The 27,943-nt window shown below is 49.4% G+C and overlaps 1 protein-coding gene across 1 annotated transcript in view; it reads right to left on the reverse strand.

Moving 5' to 3' along the window:
* The window catches only part of Slc13a3 (solute carrier family 13 member 3), a 63,550-nt gene that overhangs the window by 22,107 nt on the left and 13,500 nt on the right, over window positions 1–27,943 (reverse strand). Inside the window, 6 exon segments of the mRNA NM_022866.2 lie at window positions 404–499; window positions 1,543–1,668; window positions 5,003–5,182; window positions 6,532–6,598; window positions 15,820–15,983; window positions 17,788–18,053. Of these exon segments, the coding sequence (NP_074057.2) occupies window positions 404–499; window positions 1,543–1,668; window positions 5,003–5,182; window positions 6,532–6,598; window positions 15,820–15,983; window positions 17,788–18,053 (899 nt within the window).

Below are 27,943 nucleotides of genomic sequence, written 5' to 3' on the forward strand. Positions count from 1 at the left end.
TACATAGGTCTGGAAAGACAGACTCTCAAGTCTGGAGGAAACAGCCGACAGTGTGTGGAGTCCACAGACTGAGGAATGGAGTCTTAAGGCACCCAGGGAACAATGGCCAAACCAATCCTTGAATTTGGGCTTGCTGGGGTCGCCTTGATTTCACCACATGGGAAGCATGCATTAAGCCAGGCCCACAGCTCCGGGAGGTCAGAAGGAGAAGGTATCTTAGGTGGGACAGAGAAGATGCTCAACACAGTCCACCCTGAGCCCAGCACCAGGGCAAGGCAAGAGCCACCTTCTGCTGTCTCTCATGGCCAGGATCAGCCACTGGGCCTGAGGCACACCTAGGACTCAGCCATGCTTGAAGTAACTCCCCTGAAACCCTCACTCCCACCCCAGCACCCCCTCGTACTTGATGGGCCCTAGGTTCTGGAACTCCTCCTGAATCACAGCTTTAGCCTTATCCTCTGCAACGTCTTGTAACTTCGAGTTCTTCTTTCTCCAGCCCCTGCGCAGGAAAGAGCAAGATTGGGAGTGGTGGATGGGGGGAGGGTGCTTTATGCTTTAAAATTAGAATTCCCTGAAAGTGTCCTGGTATACGTGGAGGTCAGGGGACAAATTGCAGTAGGCGGTTGTCTCCTGCCACGTGAGTTCTGGGGATTGAGCTCAGGTTGTCAGGCTTAGTTCCAAGGGCCTGAGCCATCCTGATGATCAAAGGTAATTAACTTCTCACCTACCTTCCCTGTCCCCTCTCTGGCCCAGCCACAGCATCCCCATTCTGAAGGTGCTGACTTCCTAAAACTTAGGTTCAGGTTGGCTTTTTAAAAGTGTGAAATGTCATTGGCTATGTGGGCTTTAAAGCCTTTCACAAGTCACACACATACGCGGATAGTCAAAAAGTCAGTAGAACAAAACAGAAATAGGCTTCAGTCATGGGGAAAGCTATCTAGTGAGACCATCTTAAAAAGAAGAAGGCATATAGCTCAAGGACAGAGCTCTTTCCTGGCACGTGCAAGGCCCTGGGCCTGATTTTAGGAGCCATGAACAGAAAAACAGACAACAATGAATGTAAATATCTACCTTCATATCATACTCGTAATTGAAAGATAAAAGTCTGGGGCTGGGAGATGGCTCTGCGGGAAGTTCTTGCCTTGACAGCACAGGAGGACCTGAGTTTGTGCTGTGTGATTTGAATAGCAACACTAAGGATGCAAAGACAAGCTAATCCCAGGGTTCATTGGTCAGCCCATCTAGCCTACTTAGTGAGTTTCAGGCCAGTGAGGGAATATATATATATATTACACACACACACACACACACACACACACACACACACACACACACACACACACACACAGCCATCACCCTAAGCAAAAAGAAGCCATAATGGTAAATAAGACATATGATTATGTCTTGGTTCAACACCATCAACTAACTGGTCCAAGCTATCCTAAAAAGCAGAGTCTCTTTCTCTTTGTTCAAAGGGTAACAGGTGGGGCTTGTCAAGGAAGCCTGGGCTTTTCTACCAGCCCTCTAGAAGGTTCCACATACCTCCAGCTCATTCCACCGTAGAGGAAAGAGATCCAGAGCCAGCCCACCAGTAGGAACAGCAGCATGAGAGGGAAGGCGAAGATGAACCAGGAGCCAAAATTTACCACATCACACTGTGGAAAGAAACTGGGGAGCAGAGGAAAGGGAGGACAGCCATCAGACAGGACCATCAGGGCTGACAGAGGAAAGGGAGGGCAGCCATCAGACAGGACCATCAGGGCCAAGACAGGAGGCCTCCAATGGGGTCAAGGCAGAGACTCAAGGGCCCTGGGACTACAGGAAGGGAAGACCCCTTCCCTTTGACAGAAGGTACTTTACCTTCTTGTGGGGAGGCAGGTTCTGACTCAGTGGAACCTCAGATGCTCAGTGTCCCCCAGGGACCCTACAGCGATGTGGGGAGGTTGTACCATGGCAAACTCAAGGCCCAGGTCAGCAGTCACGAGATGGTATGCTCAACCCAGCAAGGCCCAGGTCAGCAGTCACGAGATGGTATGCTCAACCCAGCTCTGAGCCTCACTCGGAATTATGTGGGGTCACCACTCATGGGACCGACCATGCCAGCCCAGTACTGAGCCTCATGTGGAATTACGCTGTGTTTAGGAGCTGGCATCCCCTTCAAATGTTTCTTGTGAATCTTCCCACACCTTGGGTGGGACCTAGAAGTGAACATCTTTAATCCTAACACTCAGGAGGCAGAGGCAGGTGGATATCTGTGAGTTCAAGGCTAGCCTGGTCTACACAGTGATTTCCAGGCCAGCCAGAGCTACATAGTGAGACACTGTCACAAACAGAAATGAGAAAGAAAGAAAGGAAAGGAAAGGAAAGGAAAGGAAGGAAGGAAGACCAAAACCCAAAACAAAAATGTACTATTAGATTGGAAAGAAAAAATGTTATAAAATGATGCAGATAAAAGAATATGGACACAGGGCTACTATCAGCCAGTTGTAAATAAATAAACAAGACAACAAAACAAAACAAAACAAAACAAAACAGTGGTAGCCATTGTCTAGCAAACTGATAGAAATATCCGTAACCAGAGAGTGGGATCCCGAGAGGATTTCACGTCTTTGGTTTTCCTTATCGGACTTCCTACAATAGAAACATATGCGCTGTAATCAGGCAAGAGAAGGAGCAAAATAGTTGAGCATCTGTTAAAGCCTTAGCAGATATGGACCAAGTTACATAAATTCCTAATATCAAAATAATACTAAAAGGAAATAATCAAGATGTCACAATCAATTAAGTACAATGCCCAGGTTGGGATCATTTCTAGCCCTTAGAAATGTATATTTTTTAAACATTATTTTTATGATTTTTATCTATAATGATAAAATCGGGCTATACAAGTGGGCAAACAATATGGCAATATGGCAAAAAATTAAATAGAAACATATACACATACACACATATATACATACATATACACGTATACACACAGATAGACACACGTACATAGAAAGGACTAGAAGGAAGCCTGCTGTCAGTGAGACTCAAAGTGTTTAATTTTTCAAATTTTTCTATATTTTCTAAGAGTTCACAGTGTGCATGATTCATTTTGTCACTAGAAAAAAAAAACAGTGAAGGTTGCTTGTGTTAAAAACAGCTCACCATACCATTCTAATTTCCCAGGTGCCTGTGGGGGCTCGGTGAGCCCGAGGGACCCTCCCGTGTCTGCCTCCCAGTGCGATGACGCCATCACATGTGGAGTTTTACCTGGGGGCTGAGAACCTAACTTGTGTCCTCATGCTTGGACAGAGAGCATTGTACGGTGCTGGTGATGCCTAGGTATCCCTTCAGGATCATGACTGCGTGTGAGAAATGACCAGCAGCTCCCTGGCCACAATCACCGCCTGCCTCTCAGGGCTGGGCTCTGCTTGAGCCCTGGGTGTAGCTGGTGGGCAGCCTTAGGAGCCATGCTGAGTTACCAGGTCCTTTTTAGTGCTGTTTGCCAAATGTTCACACTTTGCATTTGTGCAAATCACACAAATAGACAGTTTGGGAGGGGGGTTGGGGGGAGGGCAAAACAGAGAAACTCCAGGGACCCAGCCGCTTGGAATCCTGGGATCTGAAAATCATAGAGAATCCTGAAATAAGATTTACACACCAGAGCCTGGGCCCTTGGAGCGAAGCAACCACTGTAGCCCTTCTCTCCTGTTCTCCAGCCTGGGGCCAGCCATTGGTCAGTGTTTAGAGACCCTCCCTGCTCGCAGAAGGACTTCCCTGAAGGGGCCTGCTCAGAGCTGGAAGCCTCCTCCAGGCTCCTTCTTGCCTTGCCATCAATGCCTCCAGCTCGGATCTGAGTTTTACATCCCGATGCCCTGGTGTCTCGGGGTCTCACTGTCTTACTTGTTGGGGTTCACGTGCTATGCTTGGAACCCAACATCCCCCTATTCTTTTCAAAAATCGCTTGCTTGTTTGTTTTTGAGATGATGTCTTGCTAGTGTCTAACTTGTGAGCTACCCTAATCCTCAGACTACAGGGGTACCCTACCCGCTCTCCCTGGTCTTGCCGTTTCCCCAAGATGCCCAAGGGCAGTCACACCTCAGGGCCACTGCTCCTTCTGAAGCTCTCTTTCAGCTTTGAGCTCACAGGCTCGCCCTAGAGCTCCCATGCCACCTCAGCAAACGGGTGTCCCCGACTGACGTATAGACACAGGGCCCTGGTCTTGTCACCCCTGCACCCCGACTTGTTTTATTTCTACCCCATGCGTAGCATACATTCATTGGCCTCTGTTTTGTGTTTTGAGACAGGGTCTCAAGGAGCCCAGGCTGGCCTCAAACTCTCCGTGAGGATGACCCTGAACCTCTGATCCTCCCCGTCCTTGACTCCTGATTAGGACGGAAGCCGAGCCATCCCACCCAGCCTTCATTTGCTCCTTGTTCATTGCCTGTCTGTCCCCCTGAATGCTGGTTCTTCAAAGATGGAGGTTTGATTTGTTTCTGTGTCCTCAGAGCTAGGTCAAGAGAGACACGTTTTCACCATCCTTGGCTGGGAAATAAGTAAGGGAGGAGGAGAAGGATGGACCCTTGGCCCACAGGGGACATTGTGTTTAATTGTGTGTGTGTGCGTGCGTGCGTGCATGCGTGCGTGCGTGCGTGTGTGTGTGTGTGTGTGCGTGCGTGCGTGCGTGCGTGCGTGTGTGTGTGTGTGTGTGCGTGTGTGTGTGTGCTTGTGCGTGTGTGTATTGTGTGCATTGTGTGGCCATGCAATGTCAATGCTGAGTGCCCTCCTCAGTTACTCTCCACCTTACTTTTGAGGCAGGGTCTCGATGAGCCTGGAGCTCATTGACTCAACTCTACTGGTCAGTGAGTCAGTCCCCAGGTGTCCATCTGTCTCTGCCTCACCAGAGCTGAGGTCAAGACATATGTCACCACGCCTCCCTCTTAGGTGGGTGCTGGGGATCCAAACTCAAGTCCTCAGTGCTTTACCCACCGAGCCCTCTCCCCAGCCCCGCACTTACCTCTTGAGCTGGCCGAGCAGGATGAGGTTGGGGGCTGTGCCTGTGAGGGTGGCGGTGCCCCCGATGCTGGCTGAGTAGGGAATGGAAATGAGGAAGCCCTTCCAGATGTTCCTGCGATGTTCCTCCTCCTTGGAGTCATCAGGCAACTCCAGTGGGGCCTCCACATCCTCAGCGTGGCCTCTGTGGGAAAGGACCCAGGGAGAAGCAACTCAGAGTGATCCTCCGGCCCCAGGAGGAGACAGCCATCCGAGGCTCTGCAGCTTCAGGATTCTTCCTAGAGCCAAACCTGGCATGGACCCTGAAAACCTTTAGCTCAGATGCTCTACTCAAAGAACTTACCTCAAGGAAACATTGAGACAAACAGCTCACTGGGTAGCAGGGTGAACAAAAGCATTCAATATTATTTCACTCAAAAACGACCTAACTGTTCATCCAAGGGAAGAAATCCGGTACATGCAGAGTCTCTTTCTGGATGGGACAACTATGAGGCTGTTAAAAACATGTCATTTGGGGGGTAGTGAGAAGGCTCAGCAGGTTAAAGGCCCCTGGACCTGACATGGTGGCAGGAGAGACCTGACTCCTGCAAGTTGCTCTCTGACCTCCACACGTGTGTGCAGCATGCACACTCATACATGCGTACACACAAATTCAGGCAAAATTAAAATGTAAGAATGTAATTTAAAAAGTAAAATAAAAATGAAATGGGCGACTTGGGAGGAATCTGTTAAGCATCTGTATGAGCAATCACATCAGAGACATTTGCTATCGTTCTGTTGTAAAAACGTCCCCGTAACTCTCTGTCTCAGGGATGTACAAGGGCTCCAGCCTCCCATGTTACACGCAAACTTGCCTCACTTCCTTGCCCAGGAACGGAACTATCGTGTTCCCCCACTTTTATTTCTTTTTCTTTTTTCCCTGTACAACTTGGCAAAAAATGAAGCCAGTAGTTACTAGTTGCTTCTTGGAGAGATTGTGAGGAAGTCAGAGACGACATAGCCTTCAATTTCCATGCTCTGGAGCCTGAGGCTGAGGCTAAAGGGTCCTGATTTTGAGGTGAGCTCCCCATTTTCTCTCTCTCTCCCTCCCTCCCTCCCTCCCTTCCTCCCTCCCTCCCTCCCTTCCCCCCCCCCTCTCTTTCTTTTCTGGACTCTGGGATCAAATTCATCCTTGTGTTTATAAGCCAAGCATTTACTGACCTGACAGCTACCTCCCCGGCCCCATGAATGCCTTTTAGTTTGATATAATTAAAAGTTTTGAGATAGCATCTTGCTGTGTGTCTCAGGCTAACCTCCAACTCCATCCTTCCTTAGTCTCCAAATGGCTATGATTATAGGTGTGTGCATCTACACATGGCTACTGTCTGCTTTTTAAAAAGGAGGGCCTCAGCTGAGCCACAGGGGTGAAGGGGAAACACTTGGACTCTGTATCATCTGGAGAGAACTTGGGGCTGGTGCCACACCCAGTCCTTGTCAATCACCCCCTTGAATCTGTCTCAGGATTCCCCGGGATTGAGACCAGAGTTTACTTACCCTTCTGAACTGGCGAGAAACTGCATCTCCGTGGGCACTGTTCGAAGTCCATTTCCCCGCACAGCAGCTGCGAGAAAAGAGCAGGTGCATTGGTGAAGGCAAAGGGGACTAATGGGAAGTTTCCCGTTCTTGTGCAGCCAGTCAGGAGCAAGATTGCACTGTCAAGATGCTATTCACTGAAGAAAAAAATGAGGCAGGTCAAGACACAGCAAGGGGGTGGGGGAGGAAGGGAGGGAGGAAGGAAGGAGAAAGCAATAGAGGGACATGGGAGGAGGGAGGTAAAGGTCATGACTCTTCATTCCACCCTTCACCGCAGTATCGACATTTGGAGGTGGTGCCACTGCCAGGCTGACTGACAACCCCTAACACAAACCAAGGCTGGCCTGAGGGACCATTGCTGCTACCTGGAAAACGAGCAATGTGAGCAATGACATTCATCCATTCATTCACTCACTCACTCATTCATTCACTCACTCATCCATTGATTCATTCATTCACTCACTCATTCATTCGCTCACTCATCCATTGATTCATTCATTCACTCACTCATTCATTGATTCATTCATTCATTGATTCATTCATTCACTCACTCACTCATTCATTCACTCACTCATTTATTGATTCATTCATTCATTTATTCATTCATTCATTCACTCACTCACTCATTTATTCATTCATTCATTATCTGTTCATCCAAAACATAGACACTGACCCTGTGTAGAGCACAGACTGAGGCCCCTGCTCCAGGAGACTGTATTCTAGAATAGAAGACAGACAAGAGTATAATAATGACAATTTCAGGTGGCAATGAAAGTTATAGAGGAACTATAACCAGGCTAGGGAAGAGCAAGTGACAGTCAAGTGCCACTGAAGTCATGTCACTAGAGCTGATGACATTCCCTCGAGCCTCCGGTGCAACAGTGGCCAGCTCTAGACGCTCCCTAACAAAGGCCCCAGGAGTAGGAGCATCAAGTGCAAAGGCCCTGTAGTAGGAGAAGCTGGCAGAGCTGAGGAAGCTGATCATGCTGGGACAGTGGTGAGTTGGGAAGGGTTAAGGGTACGGAAAGCCAGAGGTGACAAAAACGCTCTGTGGAGTTAGATTCTGCAGGTAGAGGCTTAGATGGACTCATTAAGTAAGGGGATGGCGGCTGAGACACTGAGGTTGACCAAACTGTGTTGAAATCAAGACCTCACCTCTCCTGGGAGTGGAGGGCTGAAAGCATGCAGATTTTACAAAATGGGGCAAGCGCAAGATCTCTTTGTGTCTCTTGTGTGCCCAGAAATCACTGATGAGGCAAGAGACCCACCATGGGTACTGCCACCCAGCACAAGATAAACAATCATAGTATGTCCCATGGGTGGGTGTCACAGGGAAAGAAGGAGCCATCATCCTGAAGAGAGTGGCTGTTGTGAGCCTAGATGGGAGGGAACGTTGTCACCTCGGAGTGATGTGAGGGAGGTCCTGAGAAGGAAAGTGCTATGTGGCAAGGTAATGGAGGTGCTCTCCTCCTCCTGTGTCCCCCCCCCCAACCCCTGCACGGACACAGCCACATCCTGAACATGTACATCCGATTACCATTTGGGTTTTTGTCTACGGCCATACCACCCTGAACGCGCCTGATCTCGTCTGATCTTGGAAGCTAAGCAGGGTCGGGCCTGGTTAGTACTTGGATGGGAGACCATTTGGGTTTTTTTCACATGGAATTTCTTTCTGAGTATCAGGCAATACAGTCAGCCCTGTGCATTGGGAGGAAGGTTCTGAACTCTTCTTGCCTTGGCCTCTCTCAGGCTTCCCCGAACCCCGGACACACACACACACACACACACACACACACACACACACACACACACACCTGGGGACACCCTTCTGTTGTCTTGGTGGCACCAAAGGAGAACAAGACCGCATCCCTTCTGCTGTGTCCTTGGGGTGCCCCTTCCCTGTTGAGCACAGCAAGGGTCTCAGGTGAAAGGGGGGTCCACTCCCCCTAGACTGTTAAACAGCTCACATCTAGGGCAATGGGACACGTGCCCACATGCAGCGCACGAGGCCAGGGCACTGAAGCAGGAAGTAAAAGGCAGTTAATAATACACAGATGGGGTTGGGGGAGGATGAAAGGAGTCACTCCCCAGAGGATGACCTCTGACCCAGTGACCCTTAGCCCTCAACATCTCAAGCTTGCCCTGTATCTTTCCCACTGGGCCCCCCGTGGCTGGGGCAGCATCAGACATTGGTGGAACCTGCCAGTACCTGGGGTAGGATTCCCCAGCCTCAGGGACTCCCTTGGGTGTGAGTCCTACCCAGAGGGTAGGGGCTCTGTAGTGGGCGGAGCCTCAGGAGTTTTGACAAGCCTGGCGGGAGATGCTTTTGTGTAGTTGGGGTCGAGAGCAGCAAGTCCGAAGTGACAGAAGGGAAACTGAGTGGTGGTGGGAACGTATACCTGAGTGGGTCTCATGTGGAGCCAGGATGCACCCATGTGAGACTGTGTGTGGTTCTAGGCATAAGGGATCACTGTGTGCACCAGTGTGTGGGTAGGGGTAGGGATTCATATTGGTGTTAAAATGTTCTATATTGGGCACTAATTTTGATGATGATGATGACGATGGAAAACAGGAAAGCCAAGGTGAACTCCCAATTAATTCATCCTGGCTGTCCCACAGCGTCCCTGTGACCCACGTAGCTTTGGAGACGGAATGGAAACAAGTCTATGGAGCAAAGTCTCTAGGGTGCCTTTGCTTGGTCCTGGAGCCACAGGTCAGCCCAGAGTGGGGTGCTTATGTAAGGGTTACACAGACAAGCCTTGAGCGTATGCTGTGTGGAAGGGTCTGGAATCTGCATGCACGTGGCTACCACACAGTCCCCAGCAGCCACCAAGTTAGTCATTCTCTGCAAGGTTGTGGACAAGGGAACCCCGTGGGTTAGTGGCTGAGCCAGGCCTATACAGCAACCAGGACTGACGACTTACCCAGAAATGCCAACCCCCAATATCACTCCCACCATGCGTCCAGGGCACTCACCCAACACATAGTAGGTCTGACACAGAACTAATGAATATTCCAACTTCTCTGTCCAACCTCTTGGATTTGCCTCAGGAAAGAGTTAGCCTGTTGAGTTAGTCAGAGAGCACCCTGTGGAGGGCCAGACACCCTCACATTAGGCAGTTTAGTAAATACAACTCATTCCGCACATCCCATAGCTGTAAGTATTGCTTCCTCCATTGGATGAAGAGGGAAATAGATGGTTAACACAGATGCTAACTGGTCCATTCGTTTACTTACTCATTATCTATGTGCATTTATTGAGCACCTACTATGTGCCAGGTGAGACACAAGACTGCACCAGCAAATGTCATTCCCATGATGAATGAGAGTGACCTAATCCTTCTTGAGCTTGGAGACAGACAGATGGTGGACAGCAGGCAGATGGCTGCATGAACCCTTTCCCAGGATGGGATGGGAACATGAAGAAAAGCCTTGCTGCCTACCCTGCCAATTTATAGAAAGTGCTTTTGCTGCTGATGCCTTTGGGATCTCTGTGTGTGTGCATGTTCATCTGTGTGCACATGCTTAGAGACTAGAACTGACTCTGAGTGTCTAGATCACGACCCACCTTAGGTTTCTGAGACAGTCTCTCCCTAAACCTGAAGCTCTGGCTGGCTTTGTCATGCAACTCCGGGGACCCTGCTGTCCTCACCTTCCCAGCAACAGGAACATAGGGGGGTGCCACTCGCCTGACTTTACACCAGGGTGCTGTGGATCCGAACTGAACCATCTCTCCAGCCTGGTGGTGTTTTTTGGTTTTGTTTTTATTTTCGTTTTTGAGACAGGATCTTGCCATGTAGCCCTGGCTGCCTTTGCACCCGATATGTCCCTTTCTTGGCCTTTTCAACATTGGGATTACAGGCGTGAGCCATCGTAAGTGCTGCACACCAGCCCCTCCCTCCGTCCCAGACTCCTGTTTCACGCATGTCACAGGCCGTGTGCGAGAAAGTCCTGACTTTCAAGATTCGAGAATCCCCGGAAGCAACTGGCAAGCAGTGAGTGAAGGGGAGAGCCCAGTTCCTCAACCTGAACGGCTGCTTCGACTACAACTGTGTGGGTGGCTTCTTCCAGGCAGAGAAAAGACAGAAGAGTTCAGGCTCAAAGCTAGGCAAACCCCCTGCTGGTTGAGGGGTTCAGGTGAAGCACAACCCTGAGAGACTCTCCTCAGCTGAAGCCTGGGTTAGAACAGCGCTCCCTCATTAGTAATGACAAAATGCTCCAGAACCGTTCAGACAACAGTAACAACGTTGGAAGGAGAGGTGGCAGGCACTCCCCTCGAGGCAGAGGACCTCTTGGGGTCTTGCCATCTGTTCATGTGCTCAGAGCTCTGCCTCTTGCTTACCACATTCCTTTGGGCAAAACGTTTTGCCTTTGCGAGTCTCCAGCTCCCCATCTATGAAATGGGCACCATAATCATCAAACGGGCTACTGAGAAATTGGGCCAAGTTACCACTCAGGGTCTTTAGAAAAGGGAAGTTTATGTTGGCATGGTTGTTGACCTGGCCGTTGGTGACCCTTATGAACCTGGAGCCTCTGACAAACTCCTTGTTCAAATTGGAGTTCACCAGCACAACCGCACACGTCCTCCCTCCTGTCTAGCACACAGAAACTGAGTGGAAAGAGCCCCTCTCTTTGTCCTGAAGTTAACGCTTTCCTGAGCCTCTGAGGCTGATCATTAACCTGCAGGCCTCTGATCCTGCAGCCTGAAGGCAGATGTCTGGCCTGGGCACCAGGGTCTGGGTCTCCTCAAAGTCTGCAGAACAGGTAGAATGGCTTTAATAGGAAGAGTGACTTTAGGCTTCTTTTCCTAATTATCCCTGTCTATGACCTCAGGCTAAGTCCCCTCTCCTTTAAAGGTGAGTTTTTGTTTTTGTAAGGGATTGGATGTTCAAACATCCACGTGGCCACCTTGTGGGAGGCAGGAGAATGATGGAAGGAATACAGCCCCAGAGTCAGCCAGGCCAACTCAGACAAGTCACGTTGCCATGGTAACCGCTGAGGACTTCTCCATCTTCTCCTTATTTCTTCCTCAATTTCTGTGTATCCAAATGATGTCGACGAGATCCCATCTCATTCAGACACGGACCCTCAGAAGGGTTTGAATGCAGTAAGTACTCAGTGAGCTTGGTTCTTCCGCAGATGCATCAGGAAAAACAGACACATCAGGAAAAACAGATACATCAGGTAATAGGTTCCTGAGGTTGAAATGAATGAAGGGGTATGACCATGAGGCCATCCTCTCAGAGCCCCACAAGGTGGGAAGGGAACAGTTTCAAGGCCAGTAAGACAGAATCATAGGGTGGGCTCAGCAGCCCTTGTTTGGAGCCTGAATGTAACTCCCAGCCCACCTTGTCTGAGTTGATTTGCCAGTTAAGAACAGTTCTTACAATTTTTAAACAGTTCAAAATATCCAGAGCTCAGTCAGCGAGGCCCTTGATGTATAAGTGTGAGGCTCTCAGTTTCATTCCAAGTACCCAATACAAGCCTAGTGTTAGGGCTGGAGAGATGACTCAGCAGTTAAGAGCAGTGGCTGCTCTACCAGAGGACCTGGGTTCAAATCCCAGCACCTACATGGCAGCTCACAACTGACTGTCTGTAACTCCCAGTTCCACGGGACCCGACACACATGCAGGCAGAACACTGCGGCATTAAAGTAAAAATTAATAAATCTTTTTTTTTTGGTTCTTTTTTTCGGAGCTGGGGACCGAACCCAGGGCCTTGCGCTTCCTAGGCAAGCGCTCTACCACTGAGCTAAATCCCCAGCCCCATTTTTAGAAAGCCAAATGGAGTATGTGTCTATGATCCCAGAGCTGGGGAAAAGGAGACAGCAGGATCCTGGTTGGAGCTGGCTGGGGCTGAGTCAGTGAGATCCAGGTTCATTGAGAGACCCCGCTGCAAAAGATGTGCGGCATGTGCTCCCCAATGGTGGAGAACACTGCAGTAACAAGCACCACATCGCTCTCCTTGCCAGTCTGCTGGAGAGTTCTCTGAGTATTTGCGTCTGGGAAAGAAACTGTAAATATTCGTGTAACTTGATTAAGTTCTTGCAGAATGCCCTTAAGAAGGGCTAGCCTGGACTAAGCTCTCTGCACACAGAAACACACAAGAACCACAGAAGAACAACATGTGGAGATGACACAATTACAGGAAAACTTAACTTTGGCTCCCACGTATGACTGTAGCCAGCCGTCGGCACCCTGCCGCCTTCTTCAAAGGCAGGGCTGGGAAGTTGCGACAGAGTGACCCACAAAGTCTAAAATGTTTACTGTCTGGTTATTTACAGGGAACAAGTGCCAACTCAACTACCTGGCAAATGTCCCATGTTACCTGGAAAACTGTGTCCTGTGACAATACCTCTCTGCTGCTTCACTAATGGGAACATTCTAGAAGTGTCACTCCGTCTCTCCAAACTGTGAAGTGCTCCTAAACCATTTCGACTTTTAGTGACATGCATGATGAGTATATATCCACATTTGTCAGACATGGGCAGTCTGTAGATGGCGTGTGGATCAATGTGTTTTGTGTATATATGTGTGTATATGCAGTGTACATATGTATGCAGGCATGCATGTGTCCATGTCTGTACAGTATGCATGTGTGTACAGGTATGCATGTATATGTGGTGTACATGTGTGTGCATGTATGCATGGAACATGTACATGCATAGGTGTGCATGTGTGCTCGTGTATATGCGTGCCTGTGTATGCAATATGCATGTGCAAAATGAGTATGCATGTATACATGTGTATGCAGTATATATATATGTCTGTACATGTGTGCACATGTGTGATGTGTGTGTGTATGCAGTAAACATGTGTGCAGGTATGAATGTGTATGCAGTATATATATGTGTGCAGGTGTGCATGAGTTTGGATGTATGCATGAGTGTGCATGTGTACATGTGTGTGCAGTGTATATGTGTGTGCAGGTATCCCATGTATATGCAGTGTACACGTGTGTACAGGTGTACATGTGTGCATTTGTATGCAATGTACATGTTCTGTAGGTATGTCCATGTGCATGCATATTCAGGTGTGTATATGTATACATATGTGCATGTATATGCAGTAGACACGAGTGTATACAAAGATACATGTGTGTATACATATATGTGTGCAGTCATGTTTGTGCATATAAAAGTGAACCTCAGGTATTTTTCAGGTGTCATCCTTCTTTCTTTTCTGGACATATGTCATGACAACTGGCCTGGCTCTCATTATGTCCACCAGGTTGACCTTGAACTCACAGAGGTGCACTTGCCTCTGCCATTCGAGTCTTGGGATCAAAAGCATGCCTGGTATCTTGGGGTTTTTTGGGGGGGGAGGGTTGGGGACAAGGGCACTGGCCTAGAACTCACCAATTTGGCTAGGCTGACTGGCCAGCAAGCTCCAGGGATCCACCTGCATTCACCTCCCCAGACTAGGGTTACAAGCACGTGCCACATGGCTTTTTGCCACATGCCATACATTGGCTTTTAAACATAGGTTCTGAGGACAGAACTCAGGTCTTCATACTTGTAACACAAGTCTGTTCTGGAATAAGCATGCTTACACACATTTTCAAAGAACACGGTTAGCATGGCTTCAAGGCTAATGCTGCATTCATTGGCCTAACTGTCACCTCTGTGGGAGTGGTCAGCCATTTTTGTCAAGGTTTTGGTTTCACCTCTCTTCCCTGGTGGCATGTCCTGCTCTCACCTCGTGACTTGCCGCATCCACTCAACAGGGGGTACAGACTGGGAAGGGCAGAACCACAGGGGACCCATATTTCCACTAAATTCTCACAGACCAGACTTAGACACCTGACTACCTAATATGCAAGTGAAGTTGGAAAGCTAAGCCATCCTCAGCACAGCGTGTGCTATGTAGGGTCTGTGAGCGAGGAAGAAACAAAGCCGGAGATGAGAGGGCACTTCTGGCCCTTGCAAGGATGGATTTAGACATCTCTTAAAAGTATACGGACATCGGGGCTGGGGATTTAGCTCAGTGGTAGAGCGCTTACCTAGGAAGCGCAAGGCCCTGGGTTCGGTCCCCAGCTCCAAAAAAAAAAAAAAAAAAGAACCAAAAAAAAAAAAAAAGTATACGGACATCAATAAAAAGTGGGACATTTTAAAGTAGAGGTGATGTGGCAGCCACCTTGTCACCATGGGGTGGGTGTGGGTGTATGTGAATCCCTGTGTTGCCAATGGAAATTCTCGATGTCCGTGTGCCTCCAAAGTGACCTCACAATGCCTTCCCCTGATTTCCTCATGTCTGAAGAAAAGAACTTCCCATGTTTTAAGCGACTTGAAGGCAGACGTACTTTCTATTGCTGCCCAAAGAATTTTCACTGACATAGCCTGTTTCTGGCCACACTGCCTAGGTTTAAAGTCAGGCTTAGCCACCTTCCCTCTGTGTGATCTAAGGCAGTGGCTTACACCTGAGCTCCACATGGCTATGTGCAAACATCTGCCAGACCCCTCGGGTCGGTGCAGTCTGTGACAAGAGCTCTCCTAGCATTGTTAGCGCCCTCCTGCCAACTCCTACCCTAAGACAGGATTTCTCTATGTGGCTCTGGATGACTTAGAACTCGCTCTGTAGACCAGGCTGGCCTGAAACTCACTGAGATCAGCCTGCCTCTGCCTCCTGAGCTGGGACTACAGACATGCTCCACCGCTACCCTCTGCATCCCTCCTCCCATCCTGGAGAACACTGCAGTAACAAGCACCACGTGCTTCTCCTTGCCAGTCGGCTGGAGAGTTCTTCGACTGTTTGCGTCTGGGAAAGAAACTACAAACATTCCTGTAACCTGATTAAGTTCTTGCAGAATGCCCTTAAGAAGGGCTAGCCTGGACTAAGCTCTCTCTCGAAGTGCCTGCTGAGAATTTGCCGAGCTCCTGTTCCCACCTGCACCTGTACTTGCCCATCTGATGCTTGCAGGTCTCATTGTTTCCAGGGGTGCTTCTCTGGGGCTCTGTGTTTATGGGCACCTGTTCAAATGCTTTGCAACAAAGTTAAGGCCAGCACCTGCTTTCAAATGTACAGGAAGGGTGCTCAATCCATTGCTTACCATACAATGGATGCAAGGCTAAAATGTCCAGGGATCCATGGTTTGGTGTGTCCAATTCTAATTAACTGTCATCATTAAAGCACTCAGCCCACAGCGTGTGTCCAGCACATGAGTGTGCCCTTGGTCTTCCCCAGTGGCCTCTAGGCCCCCAGTGCCCATTCCCTGGCAGCGGTATGGGCTCTGGCACCCATCCGGCCTCACCTGTGCTGTCCTCGCCTTCCCGGGGAAGGTCCTTCCGAGTGTCGCGCTGGCCAAAGAGGCTCTTGAGGATGGCACTGGCGATGGGCAGCATCATTGCGGTGGAAGCCGTGTTGCTCAGCCACATAGACAGGAATGACGTGGTCACCATCATCCCCAGGATGAGCCTGGAGGGCAGAAAGAGTTCGGGCTGGGTCTAGAATTCAGGGTCCCAGGGGAACTATGGTCTAGTCCCTGGGGAGTCTAAGCATGAGTTTTACAGGAGGGAAGTCGGGGTCCGGAGAAGGCAGATGAGCAGCAAACATAGAAGCAACTGGCTAGACTTATCTTGTTTGATTTGGAGTGTGTGAGCGACGGAGCTCCATCAGTTCTCCCCTTTCACCTCTGCGTGGATTGTAGGGACCTAAGTCAGGTCACTGAGCTGGAGCAGCAAGTGCTTTAGCCCACTGAGCACCCCTGGCTGCCCCAGGCTTGCTTTAGGTCCAAGGACAACTTGGCTTACTGTGCTTAAAGAACTCGACCAGTGAAGTCAGTTCAAGCCTAGCGTTTCCCTGCCTTGCCCCCAGATCCTGAATGGTGTCCATTCCAGAAAGAAGTAATCGACCGGGCACTAGACTCTGTCACCTCACCCCTCCCCCTTCCGCTCTCACACCCGCCGGCTCCTACCGCTCACTAACGTGGGCTTCTCACCAGCACAAAGCCAACCTGGATGCTTCTGTTCCAGTCTCCATCTGGTGCGCCCCCGCCAGCACGATCTGAGTGTTAGGGACTTTCACGGGAAGCTCATTTAACTACATAATCAGTATTACGCAGGAGGTGAATGGAGGCGTCACCATAGATGAAGCCAAGGACCCCAGCTCCTGTCAAGTTCCCTATGACCACAACAGCTTCTGGATTCTTCATCCATTTCTGTGTCCTCTGAAACCTGTCTCTTCCCAGCTCCCTTGCTGCATCTCCAGTGGGCATTTCTTGGCTTTTCTGTCCATTCTGCCCAGGTGAGCTCAGAAGCTCTCTCCTCCAGGAAGTCCCCTTCCCTCTCCCCTGGGACTTCATTTGGCATTAAACAGGCTTGTGACCTTGCCCCACAAGTGGTCCCTGATTGGTGAATAAAGATGTGCCCAGCCTATAGCTGGGCAGAATTGAGATAGGCGGGGCTTGGGGTTCCTGGGCTTGGCATTGGAGGAGAACCACAAGGAGAGGGAGAAGGAAGACCCCATGAGTTAGGTGAGTCATGAAAATACTGCTACGGTGGTTGGGGATTTAGCTCAGTGGTAGAGCGCTTGCCTAGGAAGCGCAAGGCCCTGGGTTCGGTCCCCAGCTCCGAAAAAAAGAACCAAAAAAAAAAAAATACTGCTACGAAGGCTGGCCAATTAAAGAGCAGACCAGATGGAACATGGCGAGTTATAATTCAGGGTCATTAATGGGGAAATAGAATTTAATAGCTTAGAAGGTAAATATCTGCTCAGCTCTAGTGCTGAGTGAGGCTTTTTTTTTTTTTTTTTTTTTTTTTTTGGTTCTTTTTTTCGGAGCTGGGGACCGAACCCAAGAGGCTTATTATTAATAATAAAAGTTGTGTGTCTTTTATCCTTACACCGAATCATCAAAGGCAGGGTAGAAGCCCCCGATTAAGGTTAAACATTATGACAACACACTTCTACCCATCACGTTGGCAACAATCAAAGATGGTGGCTAGCAGTCAGCTTCATCACTCCAGTCCGTGTGACCCCTTGAACTTGCCCAGTTAATCCACAAGGACTTCATGAGACCTGGCTACAACAGCTGGCAGAGGCAGGCGCTCCCATGAAGATGGCTGTTGCCAAATCAGCTCTACACTGCACATATCAGGAATGCATCAAATTGACACAAAGCCAGGAAGTCAAACATGTGGGAAACCACAGTTTCTTGGTTCAACGCCAAAAGGAAGAGCTTTGCCTTCTGCCCACCCCACCTTTCCCTGTAGATTGGTCTTACCTTGCAGGCTGGACCCCAACCAGCATGAGGACCTTGAGGGCGATTCTCCGGTGCAAGTTCCGTTCCTCAATGGCACTGGCCATGATCAGGCCGCTGAGGAAGAGGAAGTTGGTGTCGAGGAAGTACTGGGGACAGACCTTGCTGGAGGGTAGAATACCCATGAAGGGGAAGAGGATGATGGGCAGAAGAGCCGTCACTGACAGGGGCAGGGCCTCTGTGCACCAATACACCGCCATGAGCAAGATGACATACAGGCAACGGCCTTCCTGTGTGTGGAGCAGGGGGATGAACACTCGGTCAGTGGCTTAGGCATCAGGCCAGAGGCGATGGGGGGAGGGGCGCCAAGGCTCAAGGGCAGGGAAGTAGTGGTCAGTATCATCTCGCTCAGCTCTAAGATGAGAAAGCTGTCTGCACCGCAGACGTTGTTGGAAGTATATGAAAACATTTCCCCCTCACACCATTATCTCTGTGAGAAACCCTAATGCTGAGAATGTTAAAAGTTTACTTCTAGAGAATTCAAGAAAGTTCTGGAAAGGCAGAGGGGGAGCGAAACAAAAGAAACCAATCAAGGGTCCTTAGAAGGTTCCCCCAGGGACACCGAAAGCACCATTCTTGTGGGGAACCTGAAGGTGGCGCTATAGATGTGTCCAGCCTTTCGATGTTAGGAAAGATGCCATCTAAAAGGCTGTCCTTGAAAGTTACGTAGTCCAGTTACAAAAGAAGGAAAGAAGGGGCTGGAGAGATGGCTCAGCGGGTAAGAGCACTAACTGCTCTTCCAAAGGTCCTGAGTTCAATTCCCAGCAACCACATGGTGGCTCACAATCATCTGTAATGAGATCTGGGGTCATCTTCTGGCCTGCAGATGCACATGCAGACAGAAAGCTGTATGATGTATACATAATAAATAAATATTTTTTGGGGGGCTGGAGAGATGGCTCAGTGGTTGAGAGCACTGACTGCTCTTCCAGAGGTCCTGAGTTCAAATCCCAGCAACCACATGGTGGCTCACAACCATCTGTAATAGGATCCGATGCCCTCTTCTGGTGTGTCTGAAGACAGCTACAGTGTACTTACATATAATAAATAAATAAATCTTTAAAAAAATAAATAAATAAATAAAATTTTTTAAAAAGAAGGAAGGAAAGAAAAAAGAAAGGAAGGAAAGGAAGAAGAAAGAAGGAAGGAAAGAAAGAAGAAAGGAAAGGAAGAAGGAGGAAAAGGCAGGCAGGCAGGCAGGCAGGCAGGCAAGCATCTTCTAAAGTTTTAAGTAAATTTAGGAAATGGCATAGCGATGGACTGATGGCAGTCCTCAGCAGTTCTATGCTGTAGAACATGTCCTGAAGTGTTATCTGAAATGTAGGACATCCTAGGTCCCTTGCTATTCCTGCCTGAGGATTGTTCCTGGGAACAACAGCTCCCAGCACTCCCAGAAGCCCCAGCAGCAGACTGAACATGCCCCTCCAGCCAGGCAAGCTCACCATGGGGACAGGCAGGTGCCATTGGTGTGAGTGGGATTGGCCAGCACTGATGGCAACTGCCACCCCTACAGGACACTCTTGATATTGATGGAAAGAGCCAACACTCACTGTTCCCTGCCACTTGCCCTGTTCTGTACATCACCTGACAAGACGTCGGTCGGTTTGGGTCCAGACATGTCTGGGTGTAACGTCAGTAACTCTTGGATCCCCTTGGACCACCTTACACCACGTGTATAAGATCGCTCACTTTTACCTTGGGTCCAGTGTAAGACATTCAGACCACTAGACGGCAGCAGATCCTCCAACATGCTGTCTGTGTTGGTCCCCTGCTACCCCTGGGTCCCCAGCTTCCCTTCTCCAGGAACACCTCCCCAGGGAGTTAAGGTTTAAGGCAGAATTGGATCTGATGGGCTGTGGGGATATGAGGGTGGGGGCTGAGTGTGGAAAGGGCAGATGCTAGTGTCTGAATGAGTGCGTCACCCCCCTTCTCTTGTTGATACTCAGTCTTTATGGGTGTGATGAGAAGAGGTGGGCTCCTTAGAAGTGGGACTGGTACCCTTGTGAGAGGCCTCAGGGTCTTTCTTCTGCTCCGTGAGGACTCTGAAGAAAGAGCACCTTTCTGAGGCTGAGTGCTGCCTCCCTAATCAGCCAACATCTCCACCTTGGATGTGTGCTGCCCTCCTAACCAGAAGCTTGGAGGTTCCCTGCCTTCGGGGCTGTGAGCAGTAAACCTGTGTTGTTTACAAACTACCTAGGCTCAGGTGTTTTGTTACAGAGGTCAAAAGGACTGAGACACTCCTCCTGCCCAGCTTGGCACCGTCATTCTGGCTCAGACGTGAACGTGCAGCTTCTGGCTTTAGATGCACAGTTGACCGAGACTTCCAAGGAAACATTTTGGAACCAGTTCCCATTGGGAAATCTGGCGGCCTCTCTAACGAGATGAATGAGGTGAATTGCACGACATCTCCTAAGCTTCCTACAGAGAGCCCATCATCCTTGCCCTAACTTCTTCATCCTGGGTTACTGTCATGGCTGGATTTCAAATCCTGTCTCTGGGCCCTTTGGTGGATGACTCATTCAAAGGATGGCTCCTGCTTTCCAGGAGAGGGTGGTAGCTTTCTGAACTGAAGTTCAGGGGTCTCTAGCAAAGAAAAGGAGAGTGGGTGCCTTCTGCCCATGATGGAAGCTTCTTTTGTGTGTGACTCAAAAGGGAGTTGCGCTCTCCAGCTGGACCCAGAGCCTGTCTAAGGCAAACCCAGCTAACAAGGGTTAACATTGTTTACCCAGCATCCACCTGCTGCGCTCTGAGGCGGGCAGATGGGAACTTAGGCTGTTCTGTTGTGGCTTAGTTTTTGGTTTTGTGAAGTAGGAGGAATGGAACCTAGGACTTTGCACATGCTGGGCCATCCTCTAACTCTGAGCTGTGTCTCCAGCGAGGTTTTCACTTTGTACATTTTAAGACAGAATTTCACTAGGTGCCCATGTTGGCCTTGAACATATGTCATAGCCTAGGCTGACCTTGAACTTGTAATCCCTCTCTCTCAGCCTCTCAAGTATCTAGGGTTGCCTGTCTGAGTTACCATTTCTGGTGGGAAATATGTATTTCTTTTTTAAATGCGTGTGCTCACGTGCACACGTGTGCATGCATGTGCATATGCATGTGCATATTGGTGTGTGTAGAGGCTGGCCTCAGGAATCATCCCTGGATATGTTGTCTCCCTCCTTTGCACCAGGGTTTCTCATTGACTGCAGCTCATTGGCTAGGCTAAACTGGCTGGCTATTGCGCTCTGAGGCCTTCCTCTCTTGCCTCCCCATTATGAGCAGAAGCCTCCACACCAGCGTTCTGAGTGTGTTCTGAAGATTTAACTCAGGTCCTGATGTTTGCAAGGGAAGCAGTTCCCCAACTGGGCTATCTGTATTCCCAGTCACAGTTCATGAGTAGACACACACGTTCGTGTGCTTCAGAATGAAAGGAGATGTCACACCACGCTCGGAAAGTGTGCAGTGTGCTCTGCATAGGCAGAACCACCATGAAGGGGGATTTGCCAGGGGCTGATCAGGTTTTATGTAATCTCTATCAGATGCCCAGACATGCCATCTAAGGTCATGTAAGATATTCACAAGGAGGGTTCCAAGGCCAGGGAAGTTTCAAACAACTGTTCTCTTTGGCACCCATCCATGATAGATACATTGGATGCTGATGGGTTACAGAGTCATATCTACATCGGTTTAATACAGATTCTCAAGATGCAGTCATCCATGGTACTCCTTAGATATGCCTGGCTGGTACTCTGTGGACATGGTTAGAAAATCAGCCTGACTGCATGTAATCTCATTCAACGAGAGTTCCTTAAGCTGAGGGTCCATGAGAAGGGGTTCCGTGTTTGCTGTGTCTCCTTCTCTTTTGTGTTCTAGAGCCTAATGCAGCCTTCAACATACTTAGTGCTGGTGTCTGCAGTGGAGAATGGGTAAGTAAACATGAGTGAGTGGTTGACAGATGAATGGGTGTATGTATGTGTGTGTGTGTGTGTGTGTATGTATGTATGAATACATGTATTGTATGGATGAATGGATGATGGATGAGTGGATGAATGGACAGATGGATGGATGAGTAGGTGGATGGATAAATGAATGTATTGATGGTTGAATGACTAGATGGATGGATAGATGGATGGATGAATTGATGGATGGATAAGTGGATGAATGGATAGATGGATGGATGAGTGGGTGAATGGACAAATGGATGGATGGGTGGATGGATAGATGAGTAAGTAGATATATGGATGAGTGGGTGGATGGATGATGGATGATTAAGTATATTGATGGATGGATGATTGGGTGAATGGACAGATGGATGGATGACTGGGTGGGTGGACGAACGGATGAATGGATGGGTGAGTAGAGTTGTTGATAGATGGATGAGTCAATAGATGGGGGGAATCAGTGGGTGAATAGATGAGAGCATGAGTGGGTAAGAGACAGATGGATGGTTGGATGAGTGGGTGGGTGGAAGGTGAGTGTGGGTACTCTTGGCTAGGCCCTAGAGTGTAAACATCTCTCCTAGCTGCAGTAGGGCAGATAGCTGCCGTCATGACTATAGTGATGGCGTACAGCCGCAGTACAAAGCGGTGTACTCAGTGGTAGGTGTGGCCCTAGGTCCTGTTTGAGGTTCCAGAGGAATAATTAGCTACAGGCTAAACAGGGAAAGCTGGGTGACCTTCCAGGAGGAGCTCTCAGCTTCATCTCAGATAATGCACACTTCCACGGAGTCCGAAGGTCAGGCCCTCCTCCGCTGTCCTGCAGCCTTTGTGTATTTGTTTCTCAAGGGGCACTCAGATCCCAGAGGAGACTTGTGGGGCCATAGAGGAATCCTGCAGATCGGACCCTCTGACTAATCGGAAGTTGGTGTGTTTGGGGACGGTGCACACATAAATACCCAGCCTAAAACTCAGGCAATAATGCAGTTTCTTGGCTAGTAGCACTCAGGCTGAAACTCATCAGACAAAAACCTAGAGGAGGCCTCACAGGGACAAGAGCATCCGAGGAGTGACAAAGAGAAACTGAATGCCTTAAGAGAAACAAATATCTTAAAAAATGTAACTCACTCAGCTCCAAGAATAGAACTAGAAAAATGAAATATTCCAATATTAAGAAATCGAACCAATCATTGAACCTCCCTCCCCCTTCTTCCTCCCTCTGCCCTGCTGGTTTCAGTCTTTACTCTGCTGAACGGAAGTGGAATTGGCAGGGTTTGTGCCTTGCACACCGCTCTTTGAGAAGAGACAAGGAGGGCGTTTGCTGTTTCATTCAGTCTATGGGCTCAGGATAACCCAGGCTGCCTAGACAAGGATGCCACGAGAAAGTAGAATGGAATACTTGTGAGGCAAGACAGGGTGCGTGGAATTACCTGAAAACAGTCATCTGAGAGACCGAGTCCTGTGTCCCTCTGTATCCTGACTCCTGTCACCAGGTAGATGTGTCGTGGCCATAGCAATGACACCCAGAACATTTCCAGAATATTCCCCGAGTCCCAGGCCTCTCACACACATAGGCTCAATTAATGTTCCCCGACAACTCCTCTGGGGCTGCTATTCCCTCCCGACTCTCTTCAGAGGGAGCTGCAGAAAGCCATCAATTTCAGTCATGCCCAGCAAGCCAAGGCCTGATGCAGCTCCTGGGCCTTCTCCCCGACAGACTCCACCTGTACAGACCTCCTCCCTGGAAGCTTTGACCCTGACAGGAAGCCGGGAAGGTGGCGGGCCTTGGGCAGCACATGGGTCAGGAGTGTGCTTCGTTATTTTTCTGGTTAGCATTTGGAATGCTGCTGGTGACCCCAAATATCTCCCCTTCCCTAGCTGAGCATCCTATGTCCAACAGATTCAGATTTGCTGGGGCACTGATAAGGGCCACTGCCCCTTACCTCGTCCCAACCATGCTGGGTCTGGGGTAGAGAACTGATTCAGAGCAAAGCTCTTGAACACTTAATGATAGCAGGATTAGTAGGTGAGAGGCCCGTGGGTATGGGTTAGCAAAATAAAGTCTTTTCTACTGTGGTCACCTTGCTGGGGCAATCGGAGATCAGTCACAAAAAGGGACAAAGTAGAACAAGATGCCATCTTTGATGATGAGAGAAAAGGGCAAAGTTCGCCCACAGGTGTGAAGAAGAAGCCGCCGCAGTGGGATTAGGACTTAGCATCAGGAGGACCCTTGTGTTGGTAGATGTGTCCTCAGAGAAGCTCCGTACCTTGGTTTCTGGAACGCAATGCTGTCTTTACTGTTCGTGCAACCTGGGGAAGGGAGTGTCCGGAGCTACGTGACAGTACAGAGTCCAGGCTAGCTGACAGTAGAGGCACCGGGACCCCTGACAGGGAGCAGGTTGTCTGTGACAGGTGCAGGGCAATGATGGTCACACAGCACTGGGACTGAGGACTCAGTGCTCTGGTGGTCACTGATTTTAGTTGTTTCAAGGTTTAGGAATTAAAGATAGGGTTTAAAATCACTGTGTACCCCAGGTTGACCTCTGACTCAGCATCTCAAGTCACCTCAGAATACTGGGATGACAGGAGCATGTTACCACGCCCAGCCTGGTATGCGCTCTGACTAAGAGAGACATAAGAGCCCAAACCTAGCCCAACCATGTGACACTCTTCCCAGCCGTACAGCACGGGCACTGTCCCCACACTTTCCTCCAAGACTTTGTTCTAAAAGAATGGCCCTAAGGACACGGTGAGCAGCCAGGTGACCTGCACAGCGCGCTGCCATGAGAAGTAATAGAGGACGAAATGGGGAGAGAATAATGAACCCAGGAAGAAATGTTCTACGGAGGAGGAGCCACGGGGCAAATGTTCCTCTGTGAAGGGTTAAAGCCGAGGTGATGGCCTCCTGGAAACACCTCCAAATCTGAAACAGAAGCCCCAGACAAGGTGCCACAAGCTCACAATCCCAGTACTGGGCAATCTGAGGCAGGGGGGATTAGCATTAGGTCAGTGTGGACCATGCTGCAAGCTCTAGGCCAGCAAGGTGAGACATTGTCTCAAAAATAAATAAATAAAATGATAAAATGTGAATTAACAAATGGGTCTAAAAACAGACATTGGGTAGAGGGTGGTGGAGTCTGGGGCTCAGTAGTAGATGCCCACATAAAGCCTTCTAGAGAGAGGGAGCGAGGGAAGTATTCAAAACAGACCAAAGACAAGAACATTCAACAAAAGCAGAGTGGCATGTGACAAATGGTATACACCTGTAATCCCAGAGGCAGGAGGATCACTGTGAGTTCAAGTCCAGCTTGGACTACATAGCTAGAACCCATCTCAAATAAATTCACATGTATACACCCCCCAACTAACAAGTACTTACATCACACATGCACATGCACACACATGCACATACACATGCACATGCATGCACATGCCCATGTGCACACATGTGTATGCACACACATTTGCCCACGCACGCACACAAACGCCCGTGTTAGCTGTGGAGATTTACAAGAACAGAGCACGAAGGACAGTTTTTCTGTGATCTTAGGGATGACCCTGAGATAATTCCCCATCAATGACACATTTCAATGTGCATTCCCAGGCCCTTATCCCCAGAGGCTGCTACGGAAGGCAGACATCTAGGAATCGTGATTCCCAGTTTTCAGAGGAACAAACTGAGGCTCAGTGTGTTCTGGGGAATTCCACCACACCCTGCCTCTGGCCTCCAGACCCGGGATAGCAATTCCACCCACAGTAACTTTCCTTAGCAATGGACTCCTTCAGTGCCTTCCCCTAGTGAGCAGTGAGCACCTGAAACGTTGTTAGTGCCACTGAGAAACAAGAATTCTAAATTTCACTTCTTTAAGTAAGCTTGTGACATGGGGTTCTGGTGTTTGGATAGCATGCAGTAGAGACTTCTTTTTTCTTCCTATGCTCACGAACACTTCCCACTTCAATTACTTCCCGGGTCCCATCTGTATCAACCTCTTCCTGGCCCTGGCTGGTAAGCCATTCTTGGTGTGGCACCTGGCTTCTCAGGCTGCCATTTCCCCCAGGCCTCAATCTCAGGGTCCTCCGTGTCAGTGGCTTTTTTGGGTTTTCATTTTGTTTTGTCTTTTTTCCTCCCCAAGTCATCTGATCCTCCAGAAAACTCAGGAGGAAGAGCCTCTGGGCAGAACCAAAGCAGGAAGCCAAAGGAGTTACCCAGAGTGGGCCAGAAAGGAAGCGAAGAAGATCCGGTGCTTTCTCAGGGACCTCCGAGCAAATGCAAAGGGACCTTGCTACAGCCGCGGCCACAACCTGCCTCGAGGGGTGAAGGAAGCTGGCACTTTGCAGATGTGGCTGGCAGATGGTGGTGTGGCCACGTGGCTGGCCTGAGATCGGGAACCAAGGGCGCCCCCCCCCCGAGGCAGGAGTGGAATGGCTTTGCTGAGAGATGCAGTGGAGACCCTGTGGATTCCCTACCTTGGCCCACTATTTCACGGGTGGCCAGGACACAAGCACAGGGGGCCTGGTGTGCTCTCCATGGTCCTGAAAAATTCCCAGCCTCTCCAGGCCTCAGCTTTGGCATCTGTAAGTTGGGGGTTTTAAGACAGCAGGCCGTTTTAGCACACAGTCCTGGAACCCTTTCGAATCCAACCCTCTGGTGACATCACTGTCAGAGTTGGAAGTGTGAGCAACCCTTTCTCAAAAAGCAAACAAATGAAACTAATATCCCAAAGAGGCAGGTTTCCTGGCTCACCGTTTCCTTTTGATGAGCGAATCTTTTTTTTTTTTTTTTATTAACTTGAGTATTTCTTATATACATTTCAAGTGTTATTCCCTTTCCCGGTATCCGGGCAAACATCCCCCTCCCCCCTCCCCTTCCTTATGGGTGTTCCCCTCCCACCCCTCCCCCCATTGCCACCCTCCCCCCATAGACTAGTTCACTGGGGGTTCAGTCTTAGCAGGACCCAGGGCTTCCCCTTCCACTGGTGCTCTTACTAGGATATTCATTGCTACCTATGAGGTCAGAGTCCAGGGTCAGTCCATGTATAGTCTTTAGGTAGTGGCTTAGTCCCTGGAAGCTCTGGTTGCTTGGCATTGTTGTACATATGGGGTCTCGAGCCCCTTCAAGCTCTTCCAGTTCTTTCTCTGATTCCTTCAACGGGGGACCTATTCTCAGTTCAGTGGTTTGCTGCTGGCATTCGCCTCTGTATTTGCTGTATTCTGGCTGTGTCTCTCAGGAGCGATCTACATCCGGCTCCTGTCGGTCTGCACTTCTTTGCTTCATCCATCTTGTCCAATTGGGTGGCTGTATATGTATGGGCCACCTGTGGGGCAGGCTCTGAATGGGTGTTCCTTCAGTCTCTGTTTTAATCTTTGCCTCTCCCTTCCCAGCCAAGGGTATTCTTTTTCCTCATTTAAAGAAGGAGTGAAGCATTCACATTTTTTTTTACAGGTATGAATCACTACATCTAGCTATTTTTTTTTTATTAACTTGAGTATTTCTTATATACATTTCGAGTGTTATTCCCTTTCCCGGTTTCCGGACAAACATCCCCGTCCCCCCTCCCCTTCCTTATGGGTGTTCCCCTCCCAACCCCCCCCATTGCCACCCTCCACCCAACAGTCTAGTTCACTGGGGGTTCAGTCTTAGCAGGACTCAGGGCTTCCCCTTCCACTGGTGCTCTTACTAGGATATTCATTGCTACCTATGAGGTCAGAGTCCAGGGTCAGTCCATGTATAGTCTTTGGGTAGGGGCTTAGTCCCTGGAAGCTCTGGTTGCTTGACATTGTTGTTCATATGGGGTCTCGAGCCCCTTCAAGCTCTTCCAGTTCTTTCTCTGATTCCTTCAACGGGGGTCCCGTTCTCAGTTCAGTGGTTTGCTGCTGGCATTCGCCTCTGTGTTTGCTGTATTCTGGCTGTGTCTCTCAGGAGCGATCTACATCCGGCTCCTGTCGGTCTGCACTTCTTTGCTTCATCCATCTTGTCTAATTGGGTGGCTGTATATGAGCGAATCTTTTAATACCGTGAAATTCCACATAAAAGCATTTTGCAGTGTCTCTTGGGATTCAGGTGCCGGTGGGCACAGGGCGAGTGGGTCACATCCTCACTACACAGTACAGAGTTGACAGCAGCACTTTCTGTCCCTAAGGGCCTGAGCTCCCCACCCCTTTACTCTCACCTCTACCCTTTCCTATGGCCCTTGAGACGC

The sequence above is a fragment of the Rattus norvegicus genome, chromosome 3 (genome assembly GCF_021556685.1).
Source record: "Rattus norvegicus strain SHRSP/BbbUtx chromosome 3, alternate assembly SHRSP_T2T, whole genome shotgun sequence".
Classification (NCBI taxonomy): Eukaryota; Metazoa; Chordata; class Mammalia; order Rodentia; family Muridae; genus Rattus; species Rattus norvegicus.